Source organism: Neodiprion virginianus, chromosome 5, assembly GCF_021901495.1.
Source record: "Neodiprion virginianus isolate iyNeoVirg1 chromosome 5, iyNeoVirg1.1, whole genome shotgun sequence".
Taxonomy (NCBI): domain Eukaryota; kingdom Metazoa; phylum Arthropoda; class Insecta; order Hymenoptera; family Diprionidae; genus Neodiprion; species Neodiprion virginianus.
In genome coordinates, this window is record NC_060881.1 from 24,886,746 (window position 1) to 24,906,995 (window position 20,250).

At 41.7% G+C, this 20,250-nt stretch overlaps 1 protein-coding gene across 7 annotated transcripts in view; it reads right to left on the bottom strand.

Annotated features, from left to right (window-relative positions):
* Positions 1 to 20,250, bottom strand: part of LOC124304338 (sodium/potassium/calcium exchanger Nckx30C) — a 44,603-nt gene that overhangs the window by 14,421 nt on the left and 9,932 nt on the right. For 3 of the 7 annotated variants that reach the window (XM_046762384.1, XM_046762381.1, XM_046762386.1), the window contains 3 exons: positions 13,805 to 14,096; positions 1,686 to 1,948; positions 132 to 267 (listed from right to left, as the gene is read on the bottom strand). In XM_046762384.1, the coding sequence (XP_046618340.1) occupies positions 132 to 267; positions 1,686 to 1,948; positions 13,805 to 14,096 (691 nt within the window). The remainder of the gene's footprint in view (positions 1 to 131; positions 268 to 1,685; positions 1,949 to 13,804; positions 14,097 to 20,250) is intronic. The other 4 variants (XM_046762385.1, XM_046762382.1, XM_046762387.1 and 1 more) reach the window with 3 other exon arrangements.

A 20,250-nucleotide genomic window follows, 5' to 3' on the forward strand; every position in this document is an offset into this window, starting at 1 on the left:
AGATCGACATACGATCGTTTAAATATCTAGTCAGATCTAGTTGAGTCAAGAATAAATGTTATCCAGATGAAATCGTAGCGGTTTTCTACAGACTGATAAAATCGTCGATGCTTTTTATTTTTTTTATTTACCTCTAGGTGTGCGAGTGTCTGGCAACGTCAGCCACAATGGGAAGAGAATTGGTGCAACCAAGATGTACGTCAGCCTTTTCCGATTGTTGCTCGGCCACCCCATGTCCAGAGCTTCTGGTGACTCGTCCTCTTCACCCTGCGAGATAAAATTCCCGAGTCAGACACTCCGGCAAGGAATTCCGGTAACCGGTTCTCCATCCCTTCCAGCATGTAAGTCCCAAGATCTTGAATTTTATATCAAGCTTGAAAATGACGTAACGGCGAGTCATTCGGTCGTTTAGTCAGTCGTTACGTTTGGTCAGCATTGACTCAGTTCCGTTTACAAGCATGTAAGGATATATGTTGACTACGTATACCGTGCATAAGCCACTCTTTAAAAATGAAAAGACTCGCTCGCTACCTCTTTCATTCGCGAATAGACAAAGCTTTTCGGATGCAGTGGCAAAGTCAGGCCGACCCGCATCGCGACGTCTGCAGTCTGCAGTCTGCAGCGAGCTAATATCACGAAAAGCTTCAAGCGATTCCCAATTTTCGGCAATCGATTAGCGAACATCCGCTGCGATGCGATTGCCGAGCAGATTCTCACCCTCCCTCTTCTACTTTAAACCCCCCCCCCCCCTCCCCGTTTGCTCCATCCTTCCTTCCTGGCTGGTGAATTCGTTCGCGTCTCGTTTTAAAGTAAAAAACAAGAGAAAAAAAAAAAAAAAATTACGGAAATGAAACGAGAAAAACGAAAGAAGAAGACCTGCCAGTTGGCCTGTATAATATATACATATGTACATCTGTACTATGTATCTGCAGCTATTTCATACATCCTTTTTTTTTTATTTACTTTTTTTTTTTGTACATATGTATTGCAAGCGGAGCTTTTCAAGCCACTTCGCGACTTGCTGCACGGTGCAATTGTTAGTATATATTTTACGTCCGGATCATGATATACAAAGTTCTTGATTATTTTTGGGTTTCGATTCCTACTGTGTAAGTTATTTTCGCATTCCTCATGATTATTATATCAAAAGATTGCAAGATTCTAATTCTGTGCACTATCGGACTGATTTATTCATTCCTTGATAAGATTGTCAAAAATCTTGAAAGCACAATTGTGATTAACGATAATGCGTCTTCTGTCGTATCAAAATTTTAACATGTGTGATTCATAACGATTTTACATATGAGTTTTTTCAAAAATTTTCGTTAACTGACGTAATAGAGAAAGAATCTGTCTCTTTGTTAGACTTTTTGTAGGAAATTCGCAATCCGTCGTTGTCACGTAACATTGTCAGTTACAAATAAAGTGGGATAATTATCAATAGAATGAAACTTGATATACGAATTTTTGTTTTCTTTCAAAATCTTAAAAATAGGTAAGTTTTTAGACCGTCTAAGCTGTACCCCACCCTTTACTCAGACTTAACTTGATCAGCTTCGGCTGCTCCGTTTATTTTTCCTATCGTTACGTTTTTGATTCGACACATTTTTGACCCGTCTATACACCCCAAGCATCGTGTAATTCCATATTCCGGAATGCAAAATCCGATATGTAGTCGGTCTTACCGACTCGAGGCCGGCGTCGAGGCCGGAGGCGATACCGCCATTAGGAAGTTCCTGGATTCCCGCTGTCGTGCCGGCGGTCGTCGTCGTGGTCGTCGTCGTCCCCTGCGATCCCTGCTGCAGTTGCAGGGTCGTTTCCTTGGACGCGGACCCGGAATAATGCGCGGCTGTCGATGTCGCCGCTCCGTTTTGCGGCCTCGTTGCATCGAGGAGAACTTTGAGCGAGGCTATCGCGTGAAGTTGGGTCGCCTTCTCGTCCACCTTGCCTGCGAAAATATAGCAATGTATAAATATAGGATAATTGAGCGATACGAGTGCATGTCTTGTTGAAACGAGCTGATCCGAGTTTGCAAGGTTAACGTAACGCCCAGGCATAATTTGGGAAAAATTGCTGCTTTGCAGCCGTATAATAACGCTACGAAATTCGATAAACTGTAATATCATTAACAGTGAAACTGCTTGCTCATATTTTGTTAATTAAACGCCTTTGAAGTCATTCTAAAACTGCAGTATGGTTCCTGTCTTTGTTTCAACGTTTCGTTATGTTAACAGGATGCAAGAGGATAAACCAAACAGCGTTTTTACCGACCGGACAACAAAAATGACAAATTCACCTGTCATTCCGCGACGGAGTCTACGATGATATTATTACTCATTATACGTAGAATGTCTGTGCGAAAATACGTTCTGTGCCTCCGTCGCGGAATAAAAAATGAATTTGTCATTTTGTTGATGAAAATGGTGAATTTCTGGACTCTATAACAAAGATTGCTCGTTCTTGGAATAGCAAGCTCGTGCCTAACGATGCAGAAGATGTAGATATTTTTAGGCGGCCAGTACCGAAACAAATGATTTTCCTCAAATGATGACGCACAATTCTCACTTCAATCCTCATATGTTTTATTTTTTCAATTCAACCATTTCAACTAATTATTTTAAAGCCTAATATTACGAATATATAAATATATTTTTATGATATTTATTACTCGGTTTCATCACAGCTTGCGGTAATATGTAGAAAATAATTTCCCTCTTAACTCTCCGCCCAATGAGCTGGGAGAACTCGATGCTTCTAGACCGGCAGAAACAGTCGATAACAGGAAGTTGAACAATCGGTTGAACAGCATAATCGTTATTTAGACAATAGGAGCAGGAACGGGAAGCCCGATTGCCGTAGTGATTCATGGCGGTAGGAACAGTACCGGCAGATTTAAGGTACCTAGAGAAGCACCACTGCAACCACAGTTAGACAAGTTACTGCTCGTGCTTGTTGTAACATCTATTATTCAGGTGCACTGGCGCTGCTGGGAAATACAGTAAATGCTTTCTCGTTGAGTCAAGGTATTGTAATTACTCACGTGTTACTCGATGCGTAAGGATAAACGCGGCGTATACAAATTCATGTGTAATACATAAGGAACTACACGCATTGCTGTTGGCCTTTGAACTCTATGGTGGCGCCCACCTGGTGGTGAAAACCCGAATAGTCCTATTTAGGATATAATTCAAAACTGATTGACTGTATTTCAAGTTCTATCCTAAATAGGGTTGTTGAGATTTTCACCACCAGGCCAGCGCCACCATAGAGTTAATCAACTCTCTCTAACCTCAAAAACTTTGACAATTTTCATTAGAGCACAACTGCCACTAACGTGGCGCGTAAAAATTTTTGAGGTTAGATACAGCCACCTTTCTTAGATTACACGTGTATTTGTACACTCGGTGTTTATACTTACGCGTCGAATAACACGTGAGTAATTACAACACCTTGACTCAACGAGAAAGCATTTACTACATATCGCAGCAGCGCCTGCGCACCTGAATAATAGATGTTACAACCAGCACGAGCAGTAAATTGCGTAGCTAGATAATTGAGCACAGCTATAAAAATTTTTGAGGTTAGAGACAGTTGGTCCCCCTGGCAAACAGCCGCTATCGGATTGTAGCGCGTGCGCGTTGAATTTCAGCAGACGACGGACCATGCAGTCATTAGGAATTCACTCTGTATACAAGTGTAAAAAAACTCTCAAAACAATTTTCTTTATTATTCAATTAAAATTTGTAACGCTACAAAAACTGTGATAATTTTGTTCGAATTGCAAGAAGATATGGTACGACTAACTATTTAGTGTACAACTACAGTTGTCAATACTACATTTTTTTGACGTTGCAAAATTATGAATCTCTTTATTATCAATATTTATTATTACACCAACGTCGAATTCAAAAGTTACCATAATTATAATAAAAAAGAATGGCAACACATACTAGATTTTTCGCGTAATAGCTACAAAACTCATTTTCATCCTGTACACAAAACGATGTTTTTTGGCCATGGTGAAAAATAAACACAGTTCCGGAATGCGTGGTAACGACAGCTGAAAATTTCTCGGCCTTCTTCCTACTGATATCAAATAATAACAGGAATTTGCCCCAGTTCTTATATGCACATGCAGCCAACCTCCGGCGTTTACGACGCCGTGTCAGGGTTTTTAATATATACGAGTGTGCACCGCAGTAGCATCATCGCATTCTTACCTATGGGGAAATGGGAATACGTGCAAGAACACTACGCCCACTTTTTAAGAAGCAATGCCCAACCCTTCGCGGAGAATTAAGAAATTCATACACGTCTATGCATAGGGGTGTAAATTCTTGTCTCTTTTTGCTCAACTTATTCTCCCTGCAATATGTATAGTACTACAAGGATAGTAGATTTCGAAAAACGCATTTCTTTTTATTGTTCCTGCTCGTTGAAAAGAAAACACAAATTTTCGAATTACCGCGAAAAACAAGAACACCGTAAAATATTTAGCGAAAACTTGTACGGTGTTCGATTTTCTATGACTTGTCGGATGTTGTTTAAAAAAAAAAAAACACGAAATCTGAACAGATATACCTACATACGTATGAATGTGTCAGGGAATATGAGGAAAAATGAAAAGCTACCGCGTGTTCGTTTCTTCGATATTTGTGTCACACATCTACGTATACCTGGTACGTCTGGGAGAAAAATATAGAATGAATCGTAATCTGCTACTGCAGTACAGAAACGTGCGAGATGTTGTAGAATCCTTCGGGAACAAATGGCAATATGCATCGGAACGAGAGGGAGGAGACGTATCGTGTGGCGAATAGCGAGTAAAAATAGCGAGAAGAAAATGAAAGAGAAAAAAAGAAGGGATGCAAGAAGAGATAAACAGACTGAGAAAAAATAATGAAAGAAACGGAAAGAATATTGTGCCGCAGAAACGATGGATGAGAGTCTGCTTTAAATGCAAGAACGCGCACACAACAAATATGTATGTATGTATAAATTGCATCTAGATCGGTATGTACGCAACATGCACGTATAACTTCTGTAGAATATCGACCTAAGGGTTCCTTCCTTCGTCCGTCGAGTCTTCCGTCCTGCCTTCGGCTGTTGAACTTGCAGTTGGTTGGTCGGTCTGAACGATACGCGATGATAATGATGGCGGTGGTGGTGGTGGTGGTGCAGGGGCGGTTAGAAGTTGAGTCGAGGGAGCTTCGGATAAGTTCGAACAGAGGAAGGTGCAGCGCCAATTAACCCGGAAAGCTCAAGCCCCGTTATCGGTTTAATCCGCGGACGAAAGCGCCTAGGATTCGCGGATCGAGTGAAACATCGAGCACGTGGCTCTTGCGAAGGGAAGAAGAGAAAGATTACTCGCTTTCGCTCGTGGAATAAATTATGTCTATTCAAAATAGAGGGAGCTTTTTTATTCGTTGGTAAAAACCTGACGGGACTCGGTTCCGATTCTCCTGCAATTAATCTTGGAGTGGTTCAGCGTTTTGTCACGATGCATTATAAACTGATGTAAGTGGCTACATTCAAAGACAAAAAACAACAAAAGTTAAGGATTACGCAGCGTGATTGAAACAAATCCGGTCGTGTACCTAATTAAAATAACGTCTCATTATATAGCATACAAAACAAATGTTACAAAAGACTGGAAACTTTAACTGCAGCTGAAAGCTGGATTGTAGTTTTAACTTCTGATAAATTACGCTGCACTGTTACGTTTCTTTCTTATGCACCAAGAATTTACGGTTCGTTCGCTTTTTGATAAAAATATAGTAAAAAGTGTCCTTGACCTTTAGTTAAACTTAGTACCTAATGCCGAGACGAGACATTGAAAATGTCATCGTGTACAAGTAATAAAACTAACATATTTTTGGAAGGCCAATCATAAGTCGAGGTTGAGACCCTGAACGTTACCTGATAACAGCACAGCATTCTTCATTTGAATTTACGATTTTGAAAACTTTCTTCTTTTCTTCGTTGTTTTTTGTGTCAAGGAGAGATTCTTATCATAAAACTCAACGCAATCGACTTCAACTCGACTCTTTAAACCCTGGCTTAATCATTTCTTTTGTTCGATGCACGTTTCACTGGACCGTGTATAAGCCTGATGCATTCATCCCGAAACACTCAAGAGATACCCGCTGGGCGTGGGATGACCCCAAGTTTCAGAAAATCGCAGTGTCGCAGTTTTTTTCCAAACACACATAGATAGTCTAAAAACGCGGTATTCACTGTTCAGGAAAAAACGGGGAAACCAGATAAGAGTCAGGGAAATTTTCAATTAGTCGTGAAATTTCACGGTGACATGGAACGAGAAAGAATGAATCTTCTCCCAGAAAGGAGCAAAATTCAAAAAATGATTCTTCAAAATCACGAACGTGTTTTTGAATACCGATTGATTCTGAGATGTATTTACAGCCATTACGAAAAAAAAACACACCTTCAACTTAGGGGTGAATTCGTACCCTCAACTTTTTTCTTCTAAAAATTTCGCATTATCTACGAGTTAGGGGTGCGAATTCACCCCCGAGTTGAGTTTTTATTTTTTTTCTTTCGCAAGGGTTGTTTGAATTCTGATCTGTGAGAAAAATTATAATTCAATCAGGGAGAGTCAGGAAATGTTTTCAATCATTTTCTCAACTACGACGAAAGACGCGCGCAAATTGTTGAGAATAAACAGTGGAATAATTTGAATTTTTGTAAATTATCAAGGGGTAGCTGCACGCCGCACGAAAGGAGGTCTGTCTACCTTCACTTTACGGAAGTAGAAGGGGAGGGGGTGGATATGGGGGGGGGGGAGGATAGGGGGGAAGGAGCTTACAGGGAGAAACACGGTTCGAGGGAAGTTCGGTGAGATTTGCCGCGTCGGCGATCAATGCGTGGGTTTCTAGGTCAGGGCTGTGTTCGACACGACGCCCGAACTCGGCACCCTTATCCTCCTCTTCAGCGTCCTCCGCACTCGAATTCGCGCGCTAGTTGTCCCGCTGGCTTACTGACCGACTGGCGAGCTTCGCTGAATCGGTGTAAACGCGTCTCGTCGAGGGGCCGTTCACTGAGGAAAGTTACGAATTCAACAGATGACTGTTGAAAATCAAATTCTAAGTCGAAGGGAACGCCGGTGGTTGGAATATTCTTTGATATAACAAGAAATCATTGGAAATCATTACTGATCACTTGGCAAATCATGGAAACCGTTCAAAGTCTTACTATGATTCCCAAATGGTTTCGATTCGTGAACATTCCAGTGCAATTTTTATACCATCGTATGGTCACTTTCGGTTTTTATTGATTTCCAATGATTTCTCATGGCGTTCTCGGTGATTTACAGTGATTTTTTTGTGCTTTCCCGTGATTCTGTTCAATTCGGAAATCACTGAAAATTCCCTAGAACGCACGAAGGTGATAGGAAATCAATGGAAATCACGCGGTAAAGCAGAAATTGACAGAAACTACTCGAAATCGGTCTTGATCAATACGAATCATTCGTTTAATTTCCAAGCAGCCAATCGAGATAACTGAAATCACTGGAAACGCGACGGGTGTTGGTAATCATGGAAATTGTTCTAAATCTAGCGGTGAATACCAAGTGCTTTCGGTTCGTGAACATTTCATCTAAATTTCTCTACTATCACGTCCATTCGTTGACTTCCAGTATTTATTGATTTTCAATGATTTCTCATAGCGTTCTGGACGATCTCCAGTGATTTCTTGCGATATCTCGTGACGTCATTCAATTCGGGAATCAATGAAAATCACCCGATAGAGCGGAAATCGATGGAAGCCATTAAAAATCAACATTAACGAATCGAAATCATCAATTCGATTTCCAAGCGAACAGCCCCTGCAAAGCTCGCGTCTCATTCAGACCGACTCGGCAATCTGTGCGATATGCAAACACGCGGCCAAATTTAGACATGTACGGAGATACGCGGGGCATGGAAATGAATACTAGAGGCGAACGAGGCGGGGAAAAACGTTCCGACGAATCCTCCCCCCACCCCAAGGTTAGAAACCTTGCGCACGTAACGCTTTTCCGCGAAAGTATGTTTGTATGTTATACGAACGTCAGAAACGGGGGGAGGAAAGGATGGACGGGCTGGTTTTAATGCAGGCGAGAAATCATAAAACAGCTCCGCGGAGAAAGAGAAAAGAGAAATGGAAAGGCGCGGGAGGAAGAGAGACAAAGCTTCGTTTTCTCGGTCATCTTAAATGTATGAATACCTGGATATGTATGAAAGGACTGACTAGCGCGTATAAGCCGGTACCTACATACTGCAGTGTATTCTTTATTCGAAGCGACAGCAGCTTCGTCGTACGAGTACTTTTGAATTTGGAAATGAATCAACAAATCTTTCTTGCGAAGCTTTCCAGGCGTTTGTTTTATCCGGTGTACCAAATTCCCGTTTTATTTTTTCGACGGTTTTCGTTTCTTACTTTTTTTTTTTTTTTTTAATTCCGCTCGGTTTTTCCACGCGAACGGAAGTAATAGTCGGTAATGAACAACGTCCGTTGTAAGTCGGGAAAATTTTTAAAAAATCGATGCATTCCGGAAACATATTTTCTACTATACTAAAAACACCGTACACCTCTTTCTTGCGCATTTCACTCGCATGAAAAATCTAACAGCTACTCGTGTCGTATTCAGTTAAGAAAATTCACCGGTTAACCGTACGAGTTGTTATTTCATTTCAAATTACCTTTTATTTTTTTTTTACTGCATAGTTTTTTTCCCGGCAAACACACTCGTATAATTCGTCGAGAACACGTTATATTCGTAGACACGGTCGAGCGACTCTGAATCAAACGGCAAAAGGATCCTGCCTCCGGCATTTTCAGGCTCGGGTGTGACGATAGAAAGAAGCTTGCTGCGGGGCGTTTTACACCGCCTAATCATAAGCCGCCTAATCTCTCGTATATCCGCCCGTCATGCCGTTTGCTTATTCTCGACTCTTTGTACTATTTTTCTTCAAAAGACTTGCTCGGATCGTTTTCGTCAGTTTCTCTTCATTGCTTCTGCATCGTAACAATATTTAACCTGTTTCTCGTATAACATTGGCGTATGTAAAACGACACCGAGGTTAGCTAAATTGATGAATCAAAATATAAATAGAATAAGACAAAATTAAACAATATATTTGTCGTTATAAAAAGAAAAAAAAAAAAAAAAGAACACATATACGGGTTGCGGAATCTGAGTCTAGACAGAAATTTTAAAATCTAAAGTGACGTGAAAGAAAGAATGACCGAGAGAACGGAGCCAAGGGGCGAATAATATACGACACAACGGATAAAAATCTCGGTAAACATTATTCTTTAGAAAATTATTTGCAACCCCGGCAGTAAACGGGTTTAAGTATAGTAACCCACGAGTGCCTCTTCAGGCTGACGAGTGGAAATGGCAGGGAGGTTTCGTGGCTGAGCTAGACCGGGTTGAGTTGGGTTTCCGATTTCGGTTAAGATGTGCTCAGGCAGATTTCAACACCTCGATCACTTACGCGCTTGCTCGTAACAGGTATCGATTTTGTTCAATTATCGATTATTGTAATTATAAAAAAAGCTTTTCTAATCTCAATTGGAATAACGGGCTGCTCAAGGTATCCCTCGGATGTGTGTTCCTTTCTCTTCATCCATCCTTATTCGCGACTTGAAGTTACGCAAATCGGAATAGCGTCGTGAGTAAAATGAGGGGGGTTAGGAACGGGGGATGGAATGTACAAGGACGTACGAAGGGATGTTGAAACGAGACGACGATGCGAAATGACGGAAAAAGGGGGACGACCTTACAGTCCTCGGGCAATAAATAATAATAAGGGAAAAGCTCGCGTGTCTAGGCCTTTTTTACTCGAGGGACGGGGTTATAGAGGAGTTACAGGGTTGGTCGGTGCCTATTGCTTCGGTGGTTGTACGTATCTACTCAAAGGGGAACGGAGATGTACAGGTGAGCCATGCCCGCGGAGACGAACAACTTGTCATCGTCGTCGAAGCTTTTGCATGCGCGAGACGCAGAGGAACGGATTTGAGCTAAGGTTGAAAGGTCGATCGGGATCAACGCGTGCAGGGCCGAATGACTGACACACACACACACACACACACACACACGCACACGCTTAATCCATATTCCGTGCTTGTGACCAGGTTAAACGCATTACATACACGTAAATATGTAATCGCGAGTGGCGTGCTTAAACGGCTGCGCTTATACCTCGCCGCTGAATCAACTGTACCTGTTTCTTACAACTATAAACAAGTGATTTCCATGTACATATACCTTCGATAATACAGAGAATTGGACCTAGAATCGAAAACGTTGGTCGGAGTTTACGTGCAGGTATTATTATATTATACATAATTTACAAACTACGTGATAAATTGAAAGCACAGCTACCTGCATACCTATATATATATATGTATATGTATGTATATGCATGGTAATAAATTAGATTTTCCATGTACTTATAGCTCATACTGATGTACGGTCTAGGCGAAATTTCTATATTTCTGTGAGAATATATTATAACATCAACGTCTATGTACTTGGAATGTACGTACATTAGGTCGGAATAATCGTGCACGAATTGTGTATGTGTAATGTATATATATATATATATGCTTGTGTGTGTGTGTGTGTACATATTTTTATAGCAAAATTTGAATAATGTATTGTTTAAATTCATCATGCTACATATACATAATGCTATCGCTGCTGCAGAACCGCGGCTGCTATTTCAACGCTACAAATTTCAAAGACGCATGCCCCGATTATAATATTGTCGCATGCGTTAAACAAATTTTCATATACACTAATTAAATGGATTATTTTATACGCTGTGGCAAGACGTATTACTTGGATTTGAGATCCGGTGGTTTAGGATACGAATTTTCTGTATTCTAAACTCATTGTCATTTTTTTCTCTTTCACTGTGAAATACTAAATTGTTTCATGAATTATCACGAACGTGGATACATAGTTGCGAGAAAACCGGTCGAACAAGGTGAAAATAAATCAATGACGAGTCCAAAACCCGTGCAAAAAAAAAAAAAAAAACTCACTGCAAACGGCAAAATGTATGAATTCATACATGGGACGTTATGTCTCGTATGATAAAAAAAAAGGGGCAACTTTTGTCTCGAGGGAATGTTTTATAACCCAGTTTTATTACACCTCATGCATGAGTTTACCGTTATTACAAAGTATAATGAAGTAAAAACAAAGAAAGCAAACATAAAATGATTTTATACGTTTTTAAGACGTCGATGAGGTTTGTTTTTTTTTTTTTTATTTTTTTATTCCTGAGATTGACGTGAAAAAAATGTGCGGCGAGAATCTTCGTCGTTCGTCAGAGATTTTTGAAATTTTTCATACAAAACCTCTGCAAAAGAGCAGATTAATTATAAGATTCGACAGGTGAATATTTTCACGTCATTGCGTATGACGCTGATCGATTCTGAAAGTAAATTTCAAGGGTCAGCAATTCTGTCAATTCATATTACACTTCGGTACAGTGTCCGTACTGCTCAATAATAGTATATCGTGTGCCTAACAATGAGGCAAACTCGGTCCTTTCAGGCCGAGCGTAAGTTTTCAATATGAATCGTAAATGAGCCGAAGACGAATATTGCAAACAGGCGAGGCGAAGATGCCGTTTCCTGCTTCTTGCACACGATTCTTTATATAACAAGAGTACGGTACGCGTATTTTTACGAGGCTCTAAATTGAGGTTAGGGTCGCGTAATGTCAGATTTGTTCGCGACAGCGCATGCGCAGAGTATAGAAAGTACCACTTTTAACGCCTTGGAGTTAGAAGTGGTATTTTCTGTACTGCGCGCATGCGCATTCGCAGCGAGTACTTTGTACACGGAAAGCAAGACTGAAAAACGCGTCAGACATGCTTGCGTTACATAAACGTACTTTAACACATCTCTTACGTACTCATCCAAGTGCCTGAGACGAAACGTTTCCGAGGTACTCATGAAGGCTTTTTCACGTGATCGTAACTACTTCAAAAGTTCATCAGTGTGTAAAAAGTTGATGTAAACCGGTGCGATGTAAAACTGCGTTATGGAAAAAGTTCCCCAGTGAGTGCTCAGTTCTTCGAAACTCCGTTATACGTATCTCGTTATGTAAGGGAACCAGTTACGTCAGTTAGCTTTTTGACAACCTAGTGGAAAAAAATTTACTTGTCCACGTCACATTGCGAGTATTGCGGAAGGCATTTAATTTAACACTTCCTTTTATAGACGTATTGAAAAATGTCGGTGATAGGAGACTGCGGGACCGGAATTTATCCGTATAGATAATTTTACTGAAAGACAGTCCTGCATGAACTTCGTTAGAACTTTAACGTGACCAATTAAAATCACTTACTGATTATCAACTAACTGAAACAAACCTTGAAAAGCTTGATCCATCATGTCACTGGAGCTAATCACTTCGCTAACTAGCTAAAAATATATAATTCCTGAGGGAATGTTCGTTACATCGTGACTACCAATTTTGAATCTATGCTTTCCTCATTGTTCTACAGAGTTAACCGTGCGACTATAAAGTTTATATGCTGATCTCCTTAATTAAAAATAAATGGACGAGCAGTGTTATTTGATAAATGAGGGTGAAAATTAACGAAACAACATCTCTACTACACGGTAGAAACGTTTAAAAAAAAATTCGTATAACACTAGCTAATTGATGTTAACAATTATTTTAGAAAACATTTTGTAAATAAAACGGTTGAAATGCTTCAACTCCTGTGTTTTTGATCCAATTCCAATGTTTTTGAACTCATTTTACTCGCTGACCAGATCCGCGCAAGTTATCTAAAAGACAATCGGGAAATTCGACATTACAGTATAGTATGACGCGCAAATGCAATTGTTGATGAGTATCTGTTGTACCGTATTTAAATAAATAAATCTATTTTAATCCACTCTGGAGACAACTATTTGACAGGAAATTTTCAATCTATCTCTGAAAATTTCTGTGACCACCGAAATAAGCTAAAAATCATTGGAATCGAATAAAATACAACAAAGTTCAATTATTACTAACGTTATAATTACAAAACCTTTTACAAAATCTTGTACATCTTAGCTCACGTTAATCAAATTTTCTCGCAATCGTTTCTGTTTCGTAGGTATTTTTTATTTGAGATGATGCTCGATTCGTTGTCACCGTACCATTGGTGCGAGTAACACTTACTACAAACTTTTTGAACGGTTTTTTCTACCTTCCTAAGGCCTATTCGTTGTACGAGATACATATGTCACATCTTTGTTACCTTTGATGCAAACGTTTAACTATTACACAGCCGCATAAAAGAAGTGTCTTGTTCGTCGAACTAGACCACCATATCACGTATGTTTTTGGACATGCCGATTCGGAATCCGGTGCCAGAATTGCTCCATCGCTCCCAGATTTTTAGTCACACACGAGGTATTGGACTCTAACTTGCGGGTCGAAAAGTTGCTTGCGTGTTCGAAGCAGAACCACTCGAAGTCTGGGGGTGATGGAGCAGTTCCGAAACCGGATTCGGATTGAGCATGTCCAAAAACACAACGGCATAGTCGTCTTGTCCACCAAAAAAGACGCTTCTCTTTTTGTGAAGCTGTGTTATTCGACGAATGGAGTGATACTGGGACGTGGTACCTAGGTCATTACCACCGGCTACGTCTACCTACGTTGTACATACCCACCTACAATAACAAGGCCTACCTATACGTATGCGGCATAAAACAATTCAGTCTCTAAATTAGCCTCGTTCGCAAGCAGCAAGCCGAGAGTGATAGAGTGTTGAGGATATACCGGTGCGGGACTGACCGTCGTGGAGCGGGTCGATAGTGTGGATCATCAGCTGTAGCAAACCGTGACGAAACTTGGCGTGACTTTCGCGCGTCGTGTGACCCGTCGTTTGTCCACCGCCCCCGACGCCGCCTCCGATGCCGCTCGTTCCGTCTCCACCGTGGCCGCTGCTGCTGCCCCCGCGACTGCTGCTGCATCCAGCCTCTGCTGCTGAGGCTGGGACCCCGCTGCTTCCGCAGGCGCCGGAAACGCCGCCGACGCTGGTCTCGCTGCTGTTTGTCGCGTTTGGATGCTGCTGAAACACAATTTCGAAAACAAACCGAGGTTAGGAAGCTTCTCGTAAAATATGTACCGGCGAACCTCTGCTTGGCGAAAGAAAATATTGAAGGAAAATAAATTCTTCGTCAATTTCATGCAGGATGAAATATTCTTTCAACTTTTACCGTTTACGTTGACTGTATGCTGTTAACGACGGTTACCCTTGCGGGCTTTTGTCCGTCTTACGCAGGTATTGCGTGTTAAACGGCTCCGCCGGTAAAGAAGCGAACGGATCGCTAACGCGGCTTCGTATGGCCACGGGCCCACCAGGCCCGTTTACCCGCGGATTAACTGGTGTCGAAAATCTTGCTAGAGGTAACCATTTTTCAATTCTTTCATTAACGCCATTTGTTTGCTAACTGCACAGAGTGATTTCCTAACGACTGCATAGTCCGTAGACGGATAAAATTTAATGCGCACGGGCTACGATCAGGGAACGGATGTTTGTCAGGGCAATGAATCGTCGCAAGTGGAACCTGAAGAATTTCAACAGTTGTCGCTGGCAGTTGTGCTCAACAGCGACAACTGTAAAAATTTTTCAAGTTATATACTTCGCGGTGAACTGTCGTATATAACGGTTGATCGGCCTGAGAAACAACCGCTTTATGATTCCGGTATGTGCGCATTAAATTTCAGCAAACGATGGACCGTGCGGTCGTTAGGAATTCACTCTGTATAGCTGTATTAAACAGGATTGACGGTTTGCCCTTCGACTTATTGACCAGTGAACACCTGCGGTGAAGTGAAAATAGTTGAGAGGTAAAATTTTGAAGTTAACCTCTGATTTTCAACTACGAATCAATGAATTTTATTATTATCTCCCATCTCCGTGCAGACGTATCCTAAATTCCCTGAGATTTCGCGTAATCTTCGATTTTTTTCACGTCCCGTGATCCCCGGTGCCTACGTAATACCCACTTATACGTATATAATACTCGGGAAGGTTGTCACATTATCCGAAATCGGGTCTGCACCCTGGGGTCGGAGCCAAGTCGCATGGATATAGGATGCTGCCGGTGCCGTTAAACGCGCTGTGTCAGATCGGATAAGCGGCTGGTTTTCCCTCCGTCGACACCGCGACGTGGCCTCGATTATTAACACATTACTACTGCAGTTTCATTTTATTAAAATAGAACGCGACGCGGTAGTTTCGAGGATCTGCTGCTGCAGGGCGTGAGTGGGAAGCTTGATAGACCCTATGGACTCGTCATGTAGGTCGATGAATCTTCCGTACCCGTACAATGAATACCTTATCGAATGCCGGCACAACTTGCGAGCATCGCTCCCAACCATTATTGATGCGACGGTGAAACGCTCTTGCAGTTTTAATGTTTTCGTTTATTGAATGATGACACTATTAATTTTATATTTATGGGCAAAGCATCGACGTCGACAACGGACGGTGTTGCTTCGATCGGGGGTCGTTTCACCCGAATTGAGGCAACGTTGTCATTGTCACGTGACACTATAATAGATACATGCAGATTTTTGAACAGTATTTTTAGACATCAATAAATTTTCTCGTACCGGTGAAAAGTACGAAATAACGAAAATTGCTGTAACAACTCGGTTACCTGAAACACGTAGAAGAGAGGCAAGCGGAGATAGACTGAAAATTCATTCTGTAGTAGCTACGTATCTATTAATTGGAATACGACGTGGCGCCTGTACCTAGTCCTTCTGTATTGATACCAATTAGAGAGCACCAATATCGTAGAGTAATTGGCGGTATCGCGGTCCTTGTGTAACCCAATACGGTAATCGGATTATAATCAGAATGACCGACTGCAGCAGAGGATGGTTTGGTGAAATGAAATCGAGCGAAACGTGTTTCTCCACGAATGCAGTATAGCTGCTGTGTGGTTTAATTTAAGCGGGATATAACACATGTCCCAAGTTATATACGCATAATACGAAGTTATGTACACGGCTATGGAACAATCTTAACCGAAAATAATGACGCGTGAAAACAAAACACGACGCGGGCAAAGAGGTTCCAATATGGCTGCCATGAGACTTGAGTAAAATCTCCACCTCGTGACTTTGATCAATTTTACTGCCGGTCAATTTTTCAACTGCCGGAAATTTTCGTGTTCACAGATATTCTGACCGTGGCATGATTCCGGAATGTGGAAATTTTCATTGAGGAAAATCCGGACTGCAACGTTTCTCCGCTACAGACCCCAGTCTATGCAATTCGAAGAGCAAGAGTTTGGTGACGTTTCGCACCGGTAGAAAAATGATTTAAGAAAAATTTGCAATTATTGCAGTAGCTGCAGGTAAAGTTACACTTGTACCACCCGGCGCATCGTAATAGCTGGAGCGAATTGCACTTGTTATTATTTGAGGTAATGAACTAGCTCCTAATTAGCGAAGAGGTCGACAGCCGCGGTCCACGACTTTTAATTGCTACTTGACAAGAGTTAATTTCGCTCCAGAACTCAGACGATATAACCTCAAGTTCTCATCGGCAACTGAGTTAAAATCAGTTAAACAATAATACACTTCGAAGAATATAAAAGAGATGTACAGTGGATAACTGTCTTGAATTAGGTATAAAAAATTCTCACAAGCTTAAAGATTCTGTGTAAATAAGTTTACATATGGAATAGTTTGAATTTTAACAGTAAGAATAAGAGAAAGTTGAGTTGTTTCCGAATGATTTCACAAGCTAGAATAATCGACGGTACAACTGTTCTGTTCGTTGTTTAGTTGCAGTTGATCATCGATGTAACATCGAATGGTCTGTGACGGAAAAATGAGTTAAAAAAAAGTTTATCCGCATCGAGTGGAGTTTTTACTGGATCAGTTTCCGCGATAGTGTATTTGGAGTATGTATACATATACTGGAAATCTGTCAATTTTATATCGATTTGACAACAGCATGAGCTTGAGTTGCGGGGCGGTCAGTGAAAAAAGCTCGTGTGAATTTTAAGTGGGACATAAAATGTCCACCTTGTCCAGTTTCCACACACATTATACAAAGCACACCGCTTTTTGCACATGCAGCAGGGTCGACAATCATGCACACACAAGAATGTGACTCCCTTGGCGGCAAGGACTCGCCCACCATTTCTGGGTCGAGTACCGGCCGTTGGGGTTTCTACCCTGCTGCAGGGTGAGTAGTTGCCCACGGCGCGGTCGTGGAAGGAGGAGACGAGTGCTTCCTAAAAGTTGCATTCCCCAGGGTGCAAGGCGAGCGGGTTGAGAGAGCTTGGCACTAGACGACAATAAGGTGTTCGCCACGCGCGCCTCGCCTTACTGCACCCAGCTGCTAAGTAATAAGTCTAGGCACTCGTATATTATATAGGTTTTAAATTAATTTTGCCTCAGACGCAAGCCCCGGCTAATTTCTTCCGTTTCATCACCTTTATTCGCCCCCTTCATCTTGCGGTTTTATTTATTCATTTTCCGCTTATCCGCTTCTGCGGACATTCCGCAATATTTTTTTACGCCATTTCTCACAGTCGTTACCTTCGGAACGGAGGAACGAAAGAACTCGTTATACGGGTACGTTTCACGCGTCGAGATGAAACGGTGAAACTTGGTGAACTGTATTACCGACTGCGCATGCGCGAAATAATTGAACTTCATTGGTCGGCGAGATCGTCTGCTAAGCAGGGAAGCCAACTTTAGTCGAAATGCGGAATGAGATGTGAAACCGTTTCGCGTTGAGTGGCGAATTGAAATTATGTTGTTACGATCACTGGTAGTAGTCATCAGTCATCTGTCAGTTAACAATAACAATCGTCCCAGTCTTACCAAAACTGTACGTCAAATATTTGACACTTCTTTTTTTTATAAGCTTAAAAAAATTCGCATCGCCTACATCACGTCCACATATCGCGTTTGACCGATTGAATGTTCCCCGTTCTGCTGATGGAATCGTGACCTCGTTGTGGGTTCGATTGCTTACTGATATCCACCGAAGGACCAGCTGTCTTGTATAATTGTTCCCGTCACATTGAGCCTCGTAATTAAGTGTCTCCGGTCGTTTAAAAAGGTTTCGCTGGCAGTACCGAGAAGATATTATTATGCGGAACACAGTAGCAATTTACCTACCTCATTTCCATTCTGCGTACCATCCTGCATCGATTGCGCGATTGAGGCTCATTCAATCGTCGAAGAACAATGTCGAAGTAATTACAATCGACGTTACATATACGTATAGTATATCTGCAATCCTACCACCCTGGTTATTCAATATCAAATCAGCCTCCTGGCATGTTACATGTTGAACGCATATTGCTCAAATTATCGGTATCCGTGTTCGATCCAATTACCGATCGGAATGGACTTCTCACCTAACTTCAAGCTTTCGCGAAGATCTCGAACTACTCAGAACTCGATAATTTATAAGCCGTCATGTTGCGTTTGACCCATATCATGAAACGAACGGAAAAGTGTCGTGCAGATTTTAGACGAGGAGTGATCCACACCGAGATTTCCTTGAAATTATGTAAAGTCACTTGAAGCCACCTGGAGTTTCTTTAAACGAAGATAAATCGTAACAAGACTTGTCAAACTCTGTTTGGAAATCCGTTCAAAAACGGTCGATCAGGATTCTACAAGCCGGGCAGTGATTAGCGAAGAAAGAAGAAACGAGGATCGAATAGGGCGTTGAATAAAAACGAGGACAAAATAAAAACGAAAAAGAAAATAAAAAAATCGTTAAAGAAGCTCGCGACAATTAAACGAGGAATTAAAATACCGGCTGTCGATACCTGGCATGAGGTGGGAATTTGCAATTCGAAGCCTAGCTAAAACACTGCAAGCAGTCAGGATGTATCAGCGAACTGAGAAGGGGATACGGTCGCGGTGCGGCGTCTAGTCTGGTAAATCGAGCGTGCAGCAGTCGTCTAAGGGTAAGCCGCTTAAAGCAGCACCCTGGACGAACGAACGGACGGACGGCTACAACCCCACGTGACAAATCCCGTTTCAGGACTTACAGTCAGCCCAAGAGCTTTTTCTCCCTCTCTCTCTCTCTCTCTCTCTCTCGCTCTCTCGTTCTCCCGCCATTTCTAGTCCGTCAATCCGCAGCGTAACGAGTTCGAGCATTATGTGTTAAACATATGTATACACCTACGAACGATGTATAAGATGGATGGTATGCGGAATAAGTTGCGTTACGATTTATAGCTGAATAGCCTCGTGTCACGATTACATAATCTCCATGAACCGCGCCACTCTTAATGCTATTTTTTAATACCGACCATTAAGGGAACCGTTATGTAGCGGAAACTGATTAGGTATCACAGTATGCAAATATCAATTATTTCCTCAGGTGTAATGATAATAAATCCTCCAAGTTTTGATGAATTCGTAGTTTATGTTTACTTTTTTAACATAGAAAACCACGTTTTGTCCCATTGAAACTTCAAACTCACTTTACCGACCCCGCCATCACTAGTTTTGCTGAAAAATGGATCCATATGCTAACCTATGTACCGCTCTAAGTCAAGCACGCAAAATATGGTTTTTTTTATGTTGAAACAGCAAATACGAACCACCACGTGCTGTTTGAGACCGTAGAGAACTTGTAATAATCGTGAAAAAAAAAACGTCGATATTTTCATCCCATTGTAATCTCCAGTCAAGGAGAGACATGCCGCAGGTTTACTTAAAGATGGTTTCACCGTGAAGAATTCAATTCGTGTGATTAAAAATCTCGCTATAAAAAATAGCACACCGCACGAGAGCTCGCCACAGCTCGAGTTGCAGCGGCTCTTCAGAATTAAAACAGAGAGAAAAGAACGACACGCGAATATAGCGCGGAGTATGCATGTAAACGTGCATGCCCGGAACCCGACGTGACTAGGTCCTGAGCAATGTGTGCGTGCAGGAGAGTGCATTTCTGTGTAACAATACGATAGGCGTGTGGGCCTAGCTGCAAAATTTGCACGAGGCTTTCAACATGTGTGCGTGTGTGTGTGTATATACGATGGGCACGAACAAAATCATCCAACCGGAAAGTGGGCGCTAGCATTTGCAGAACGCGATCCGCGAAAATTTTCGCTAGGGTTTGAGAGAAAGCAGAGCTCGCGCATTTTCATACATCGCTCAAGCGTAATGGCCTCGGTGAGCAGTGGCGGTTTAGCTAGCTATGTAGATGTAGATGTGGATTATCGCCC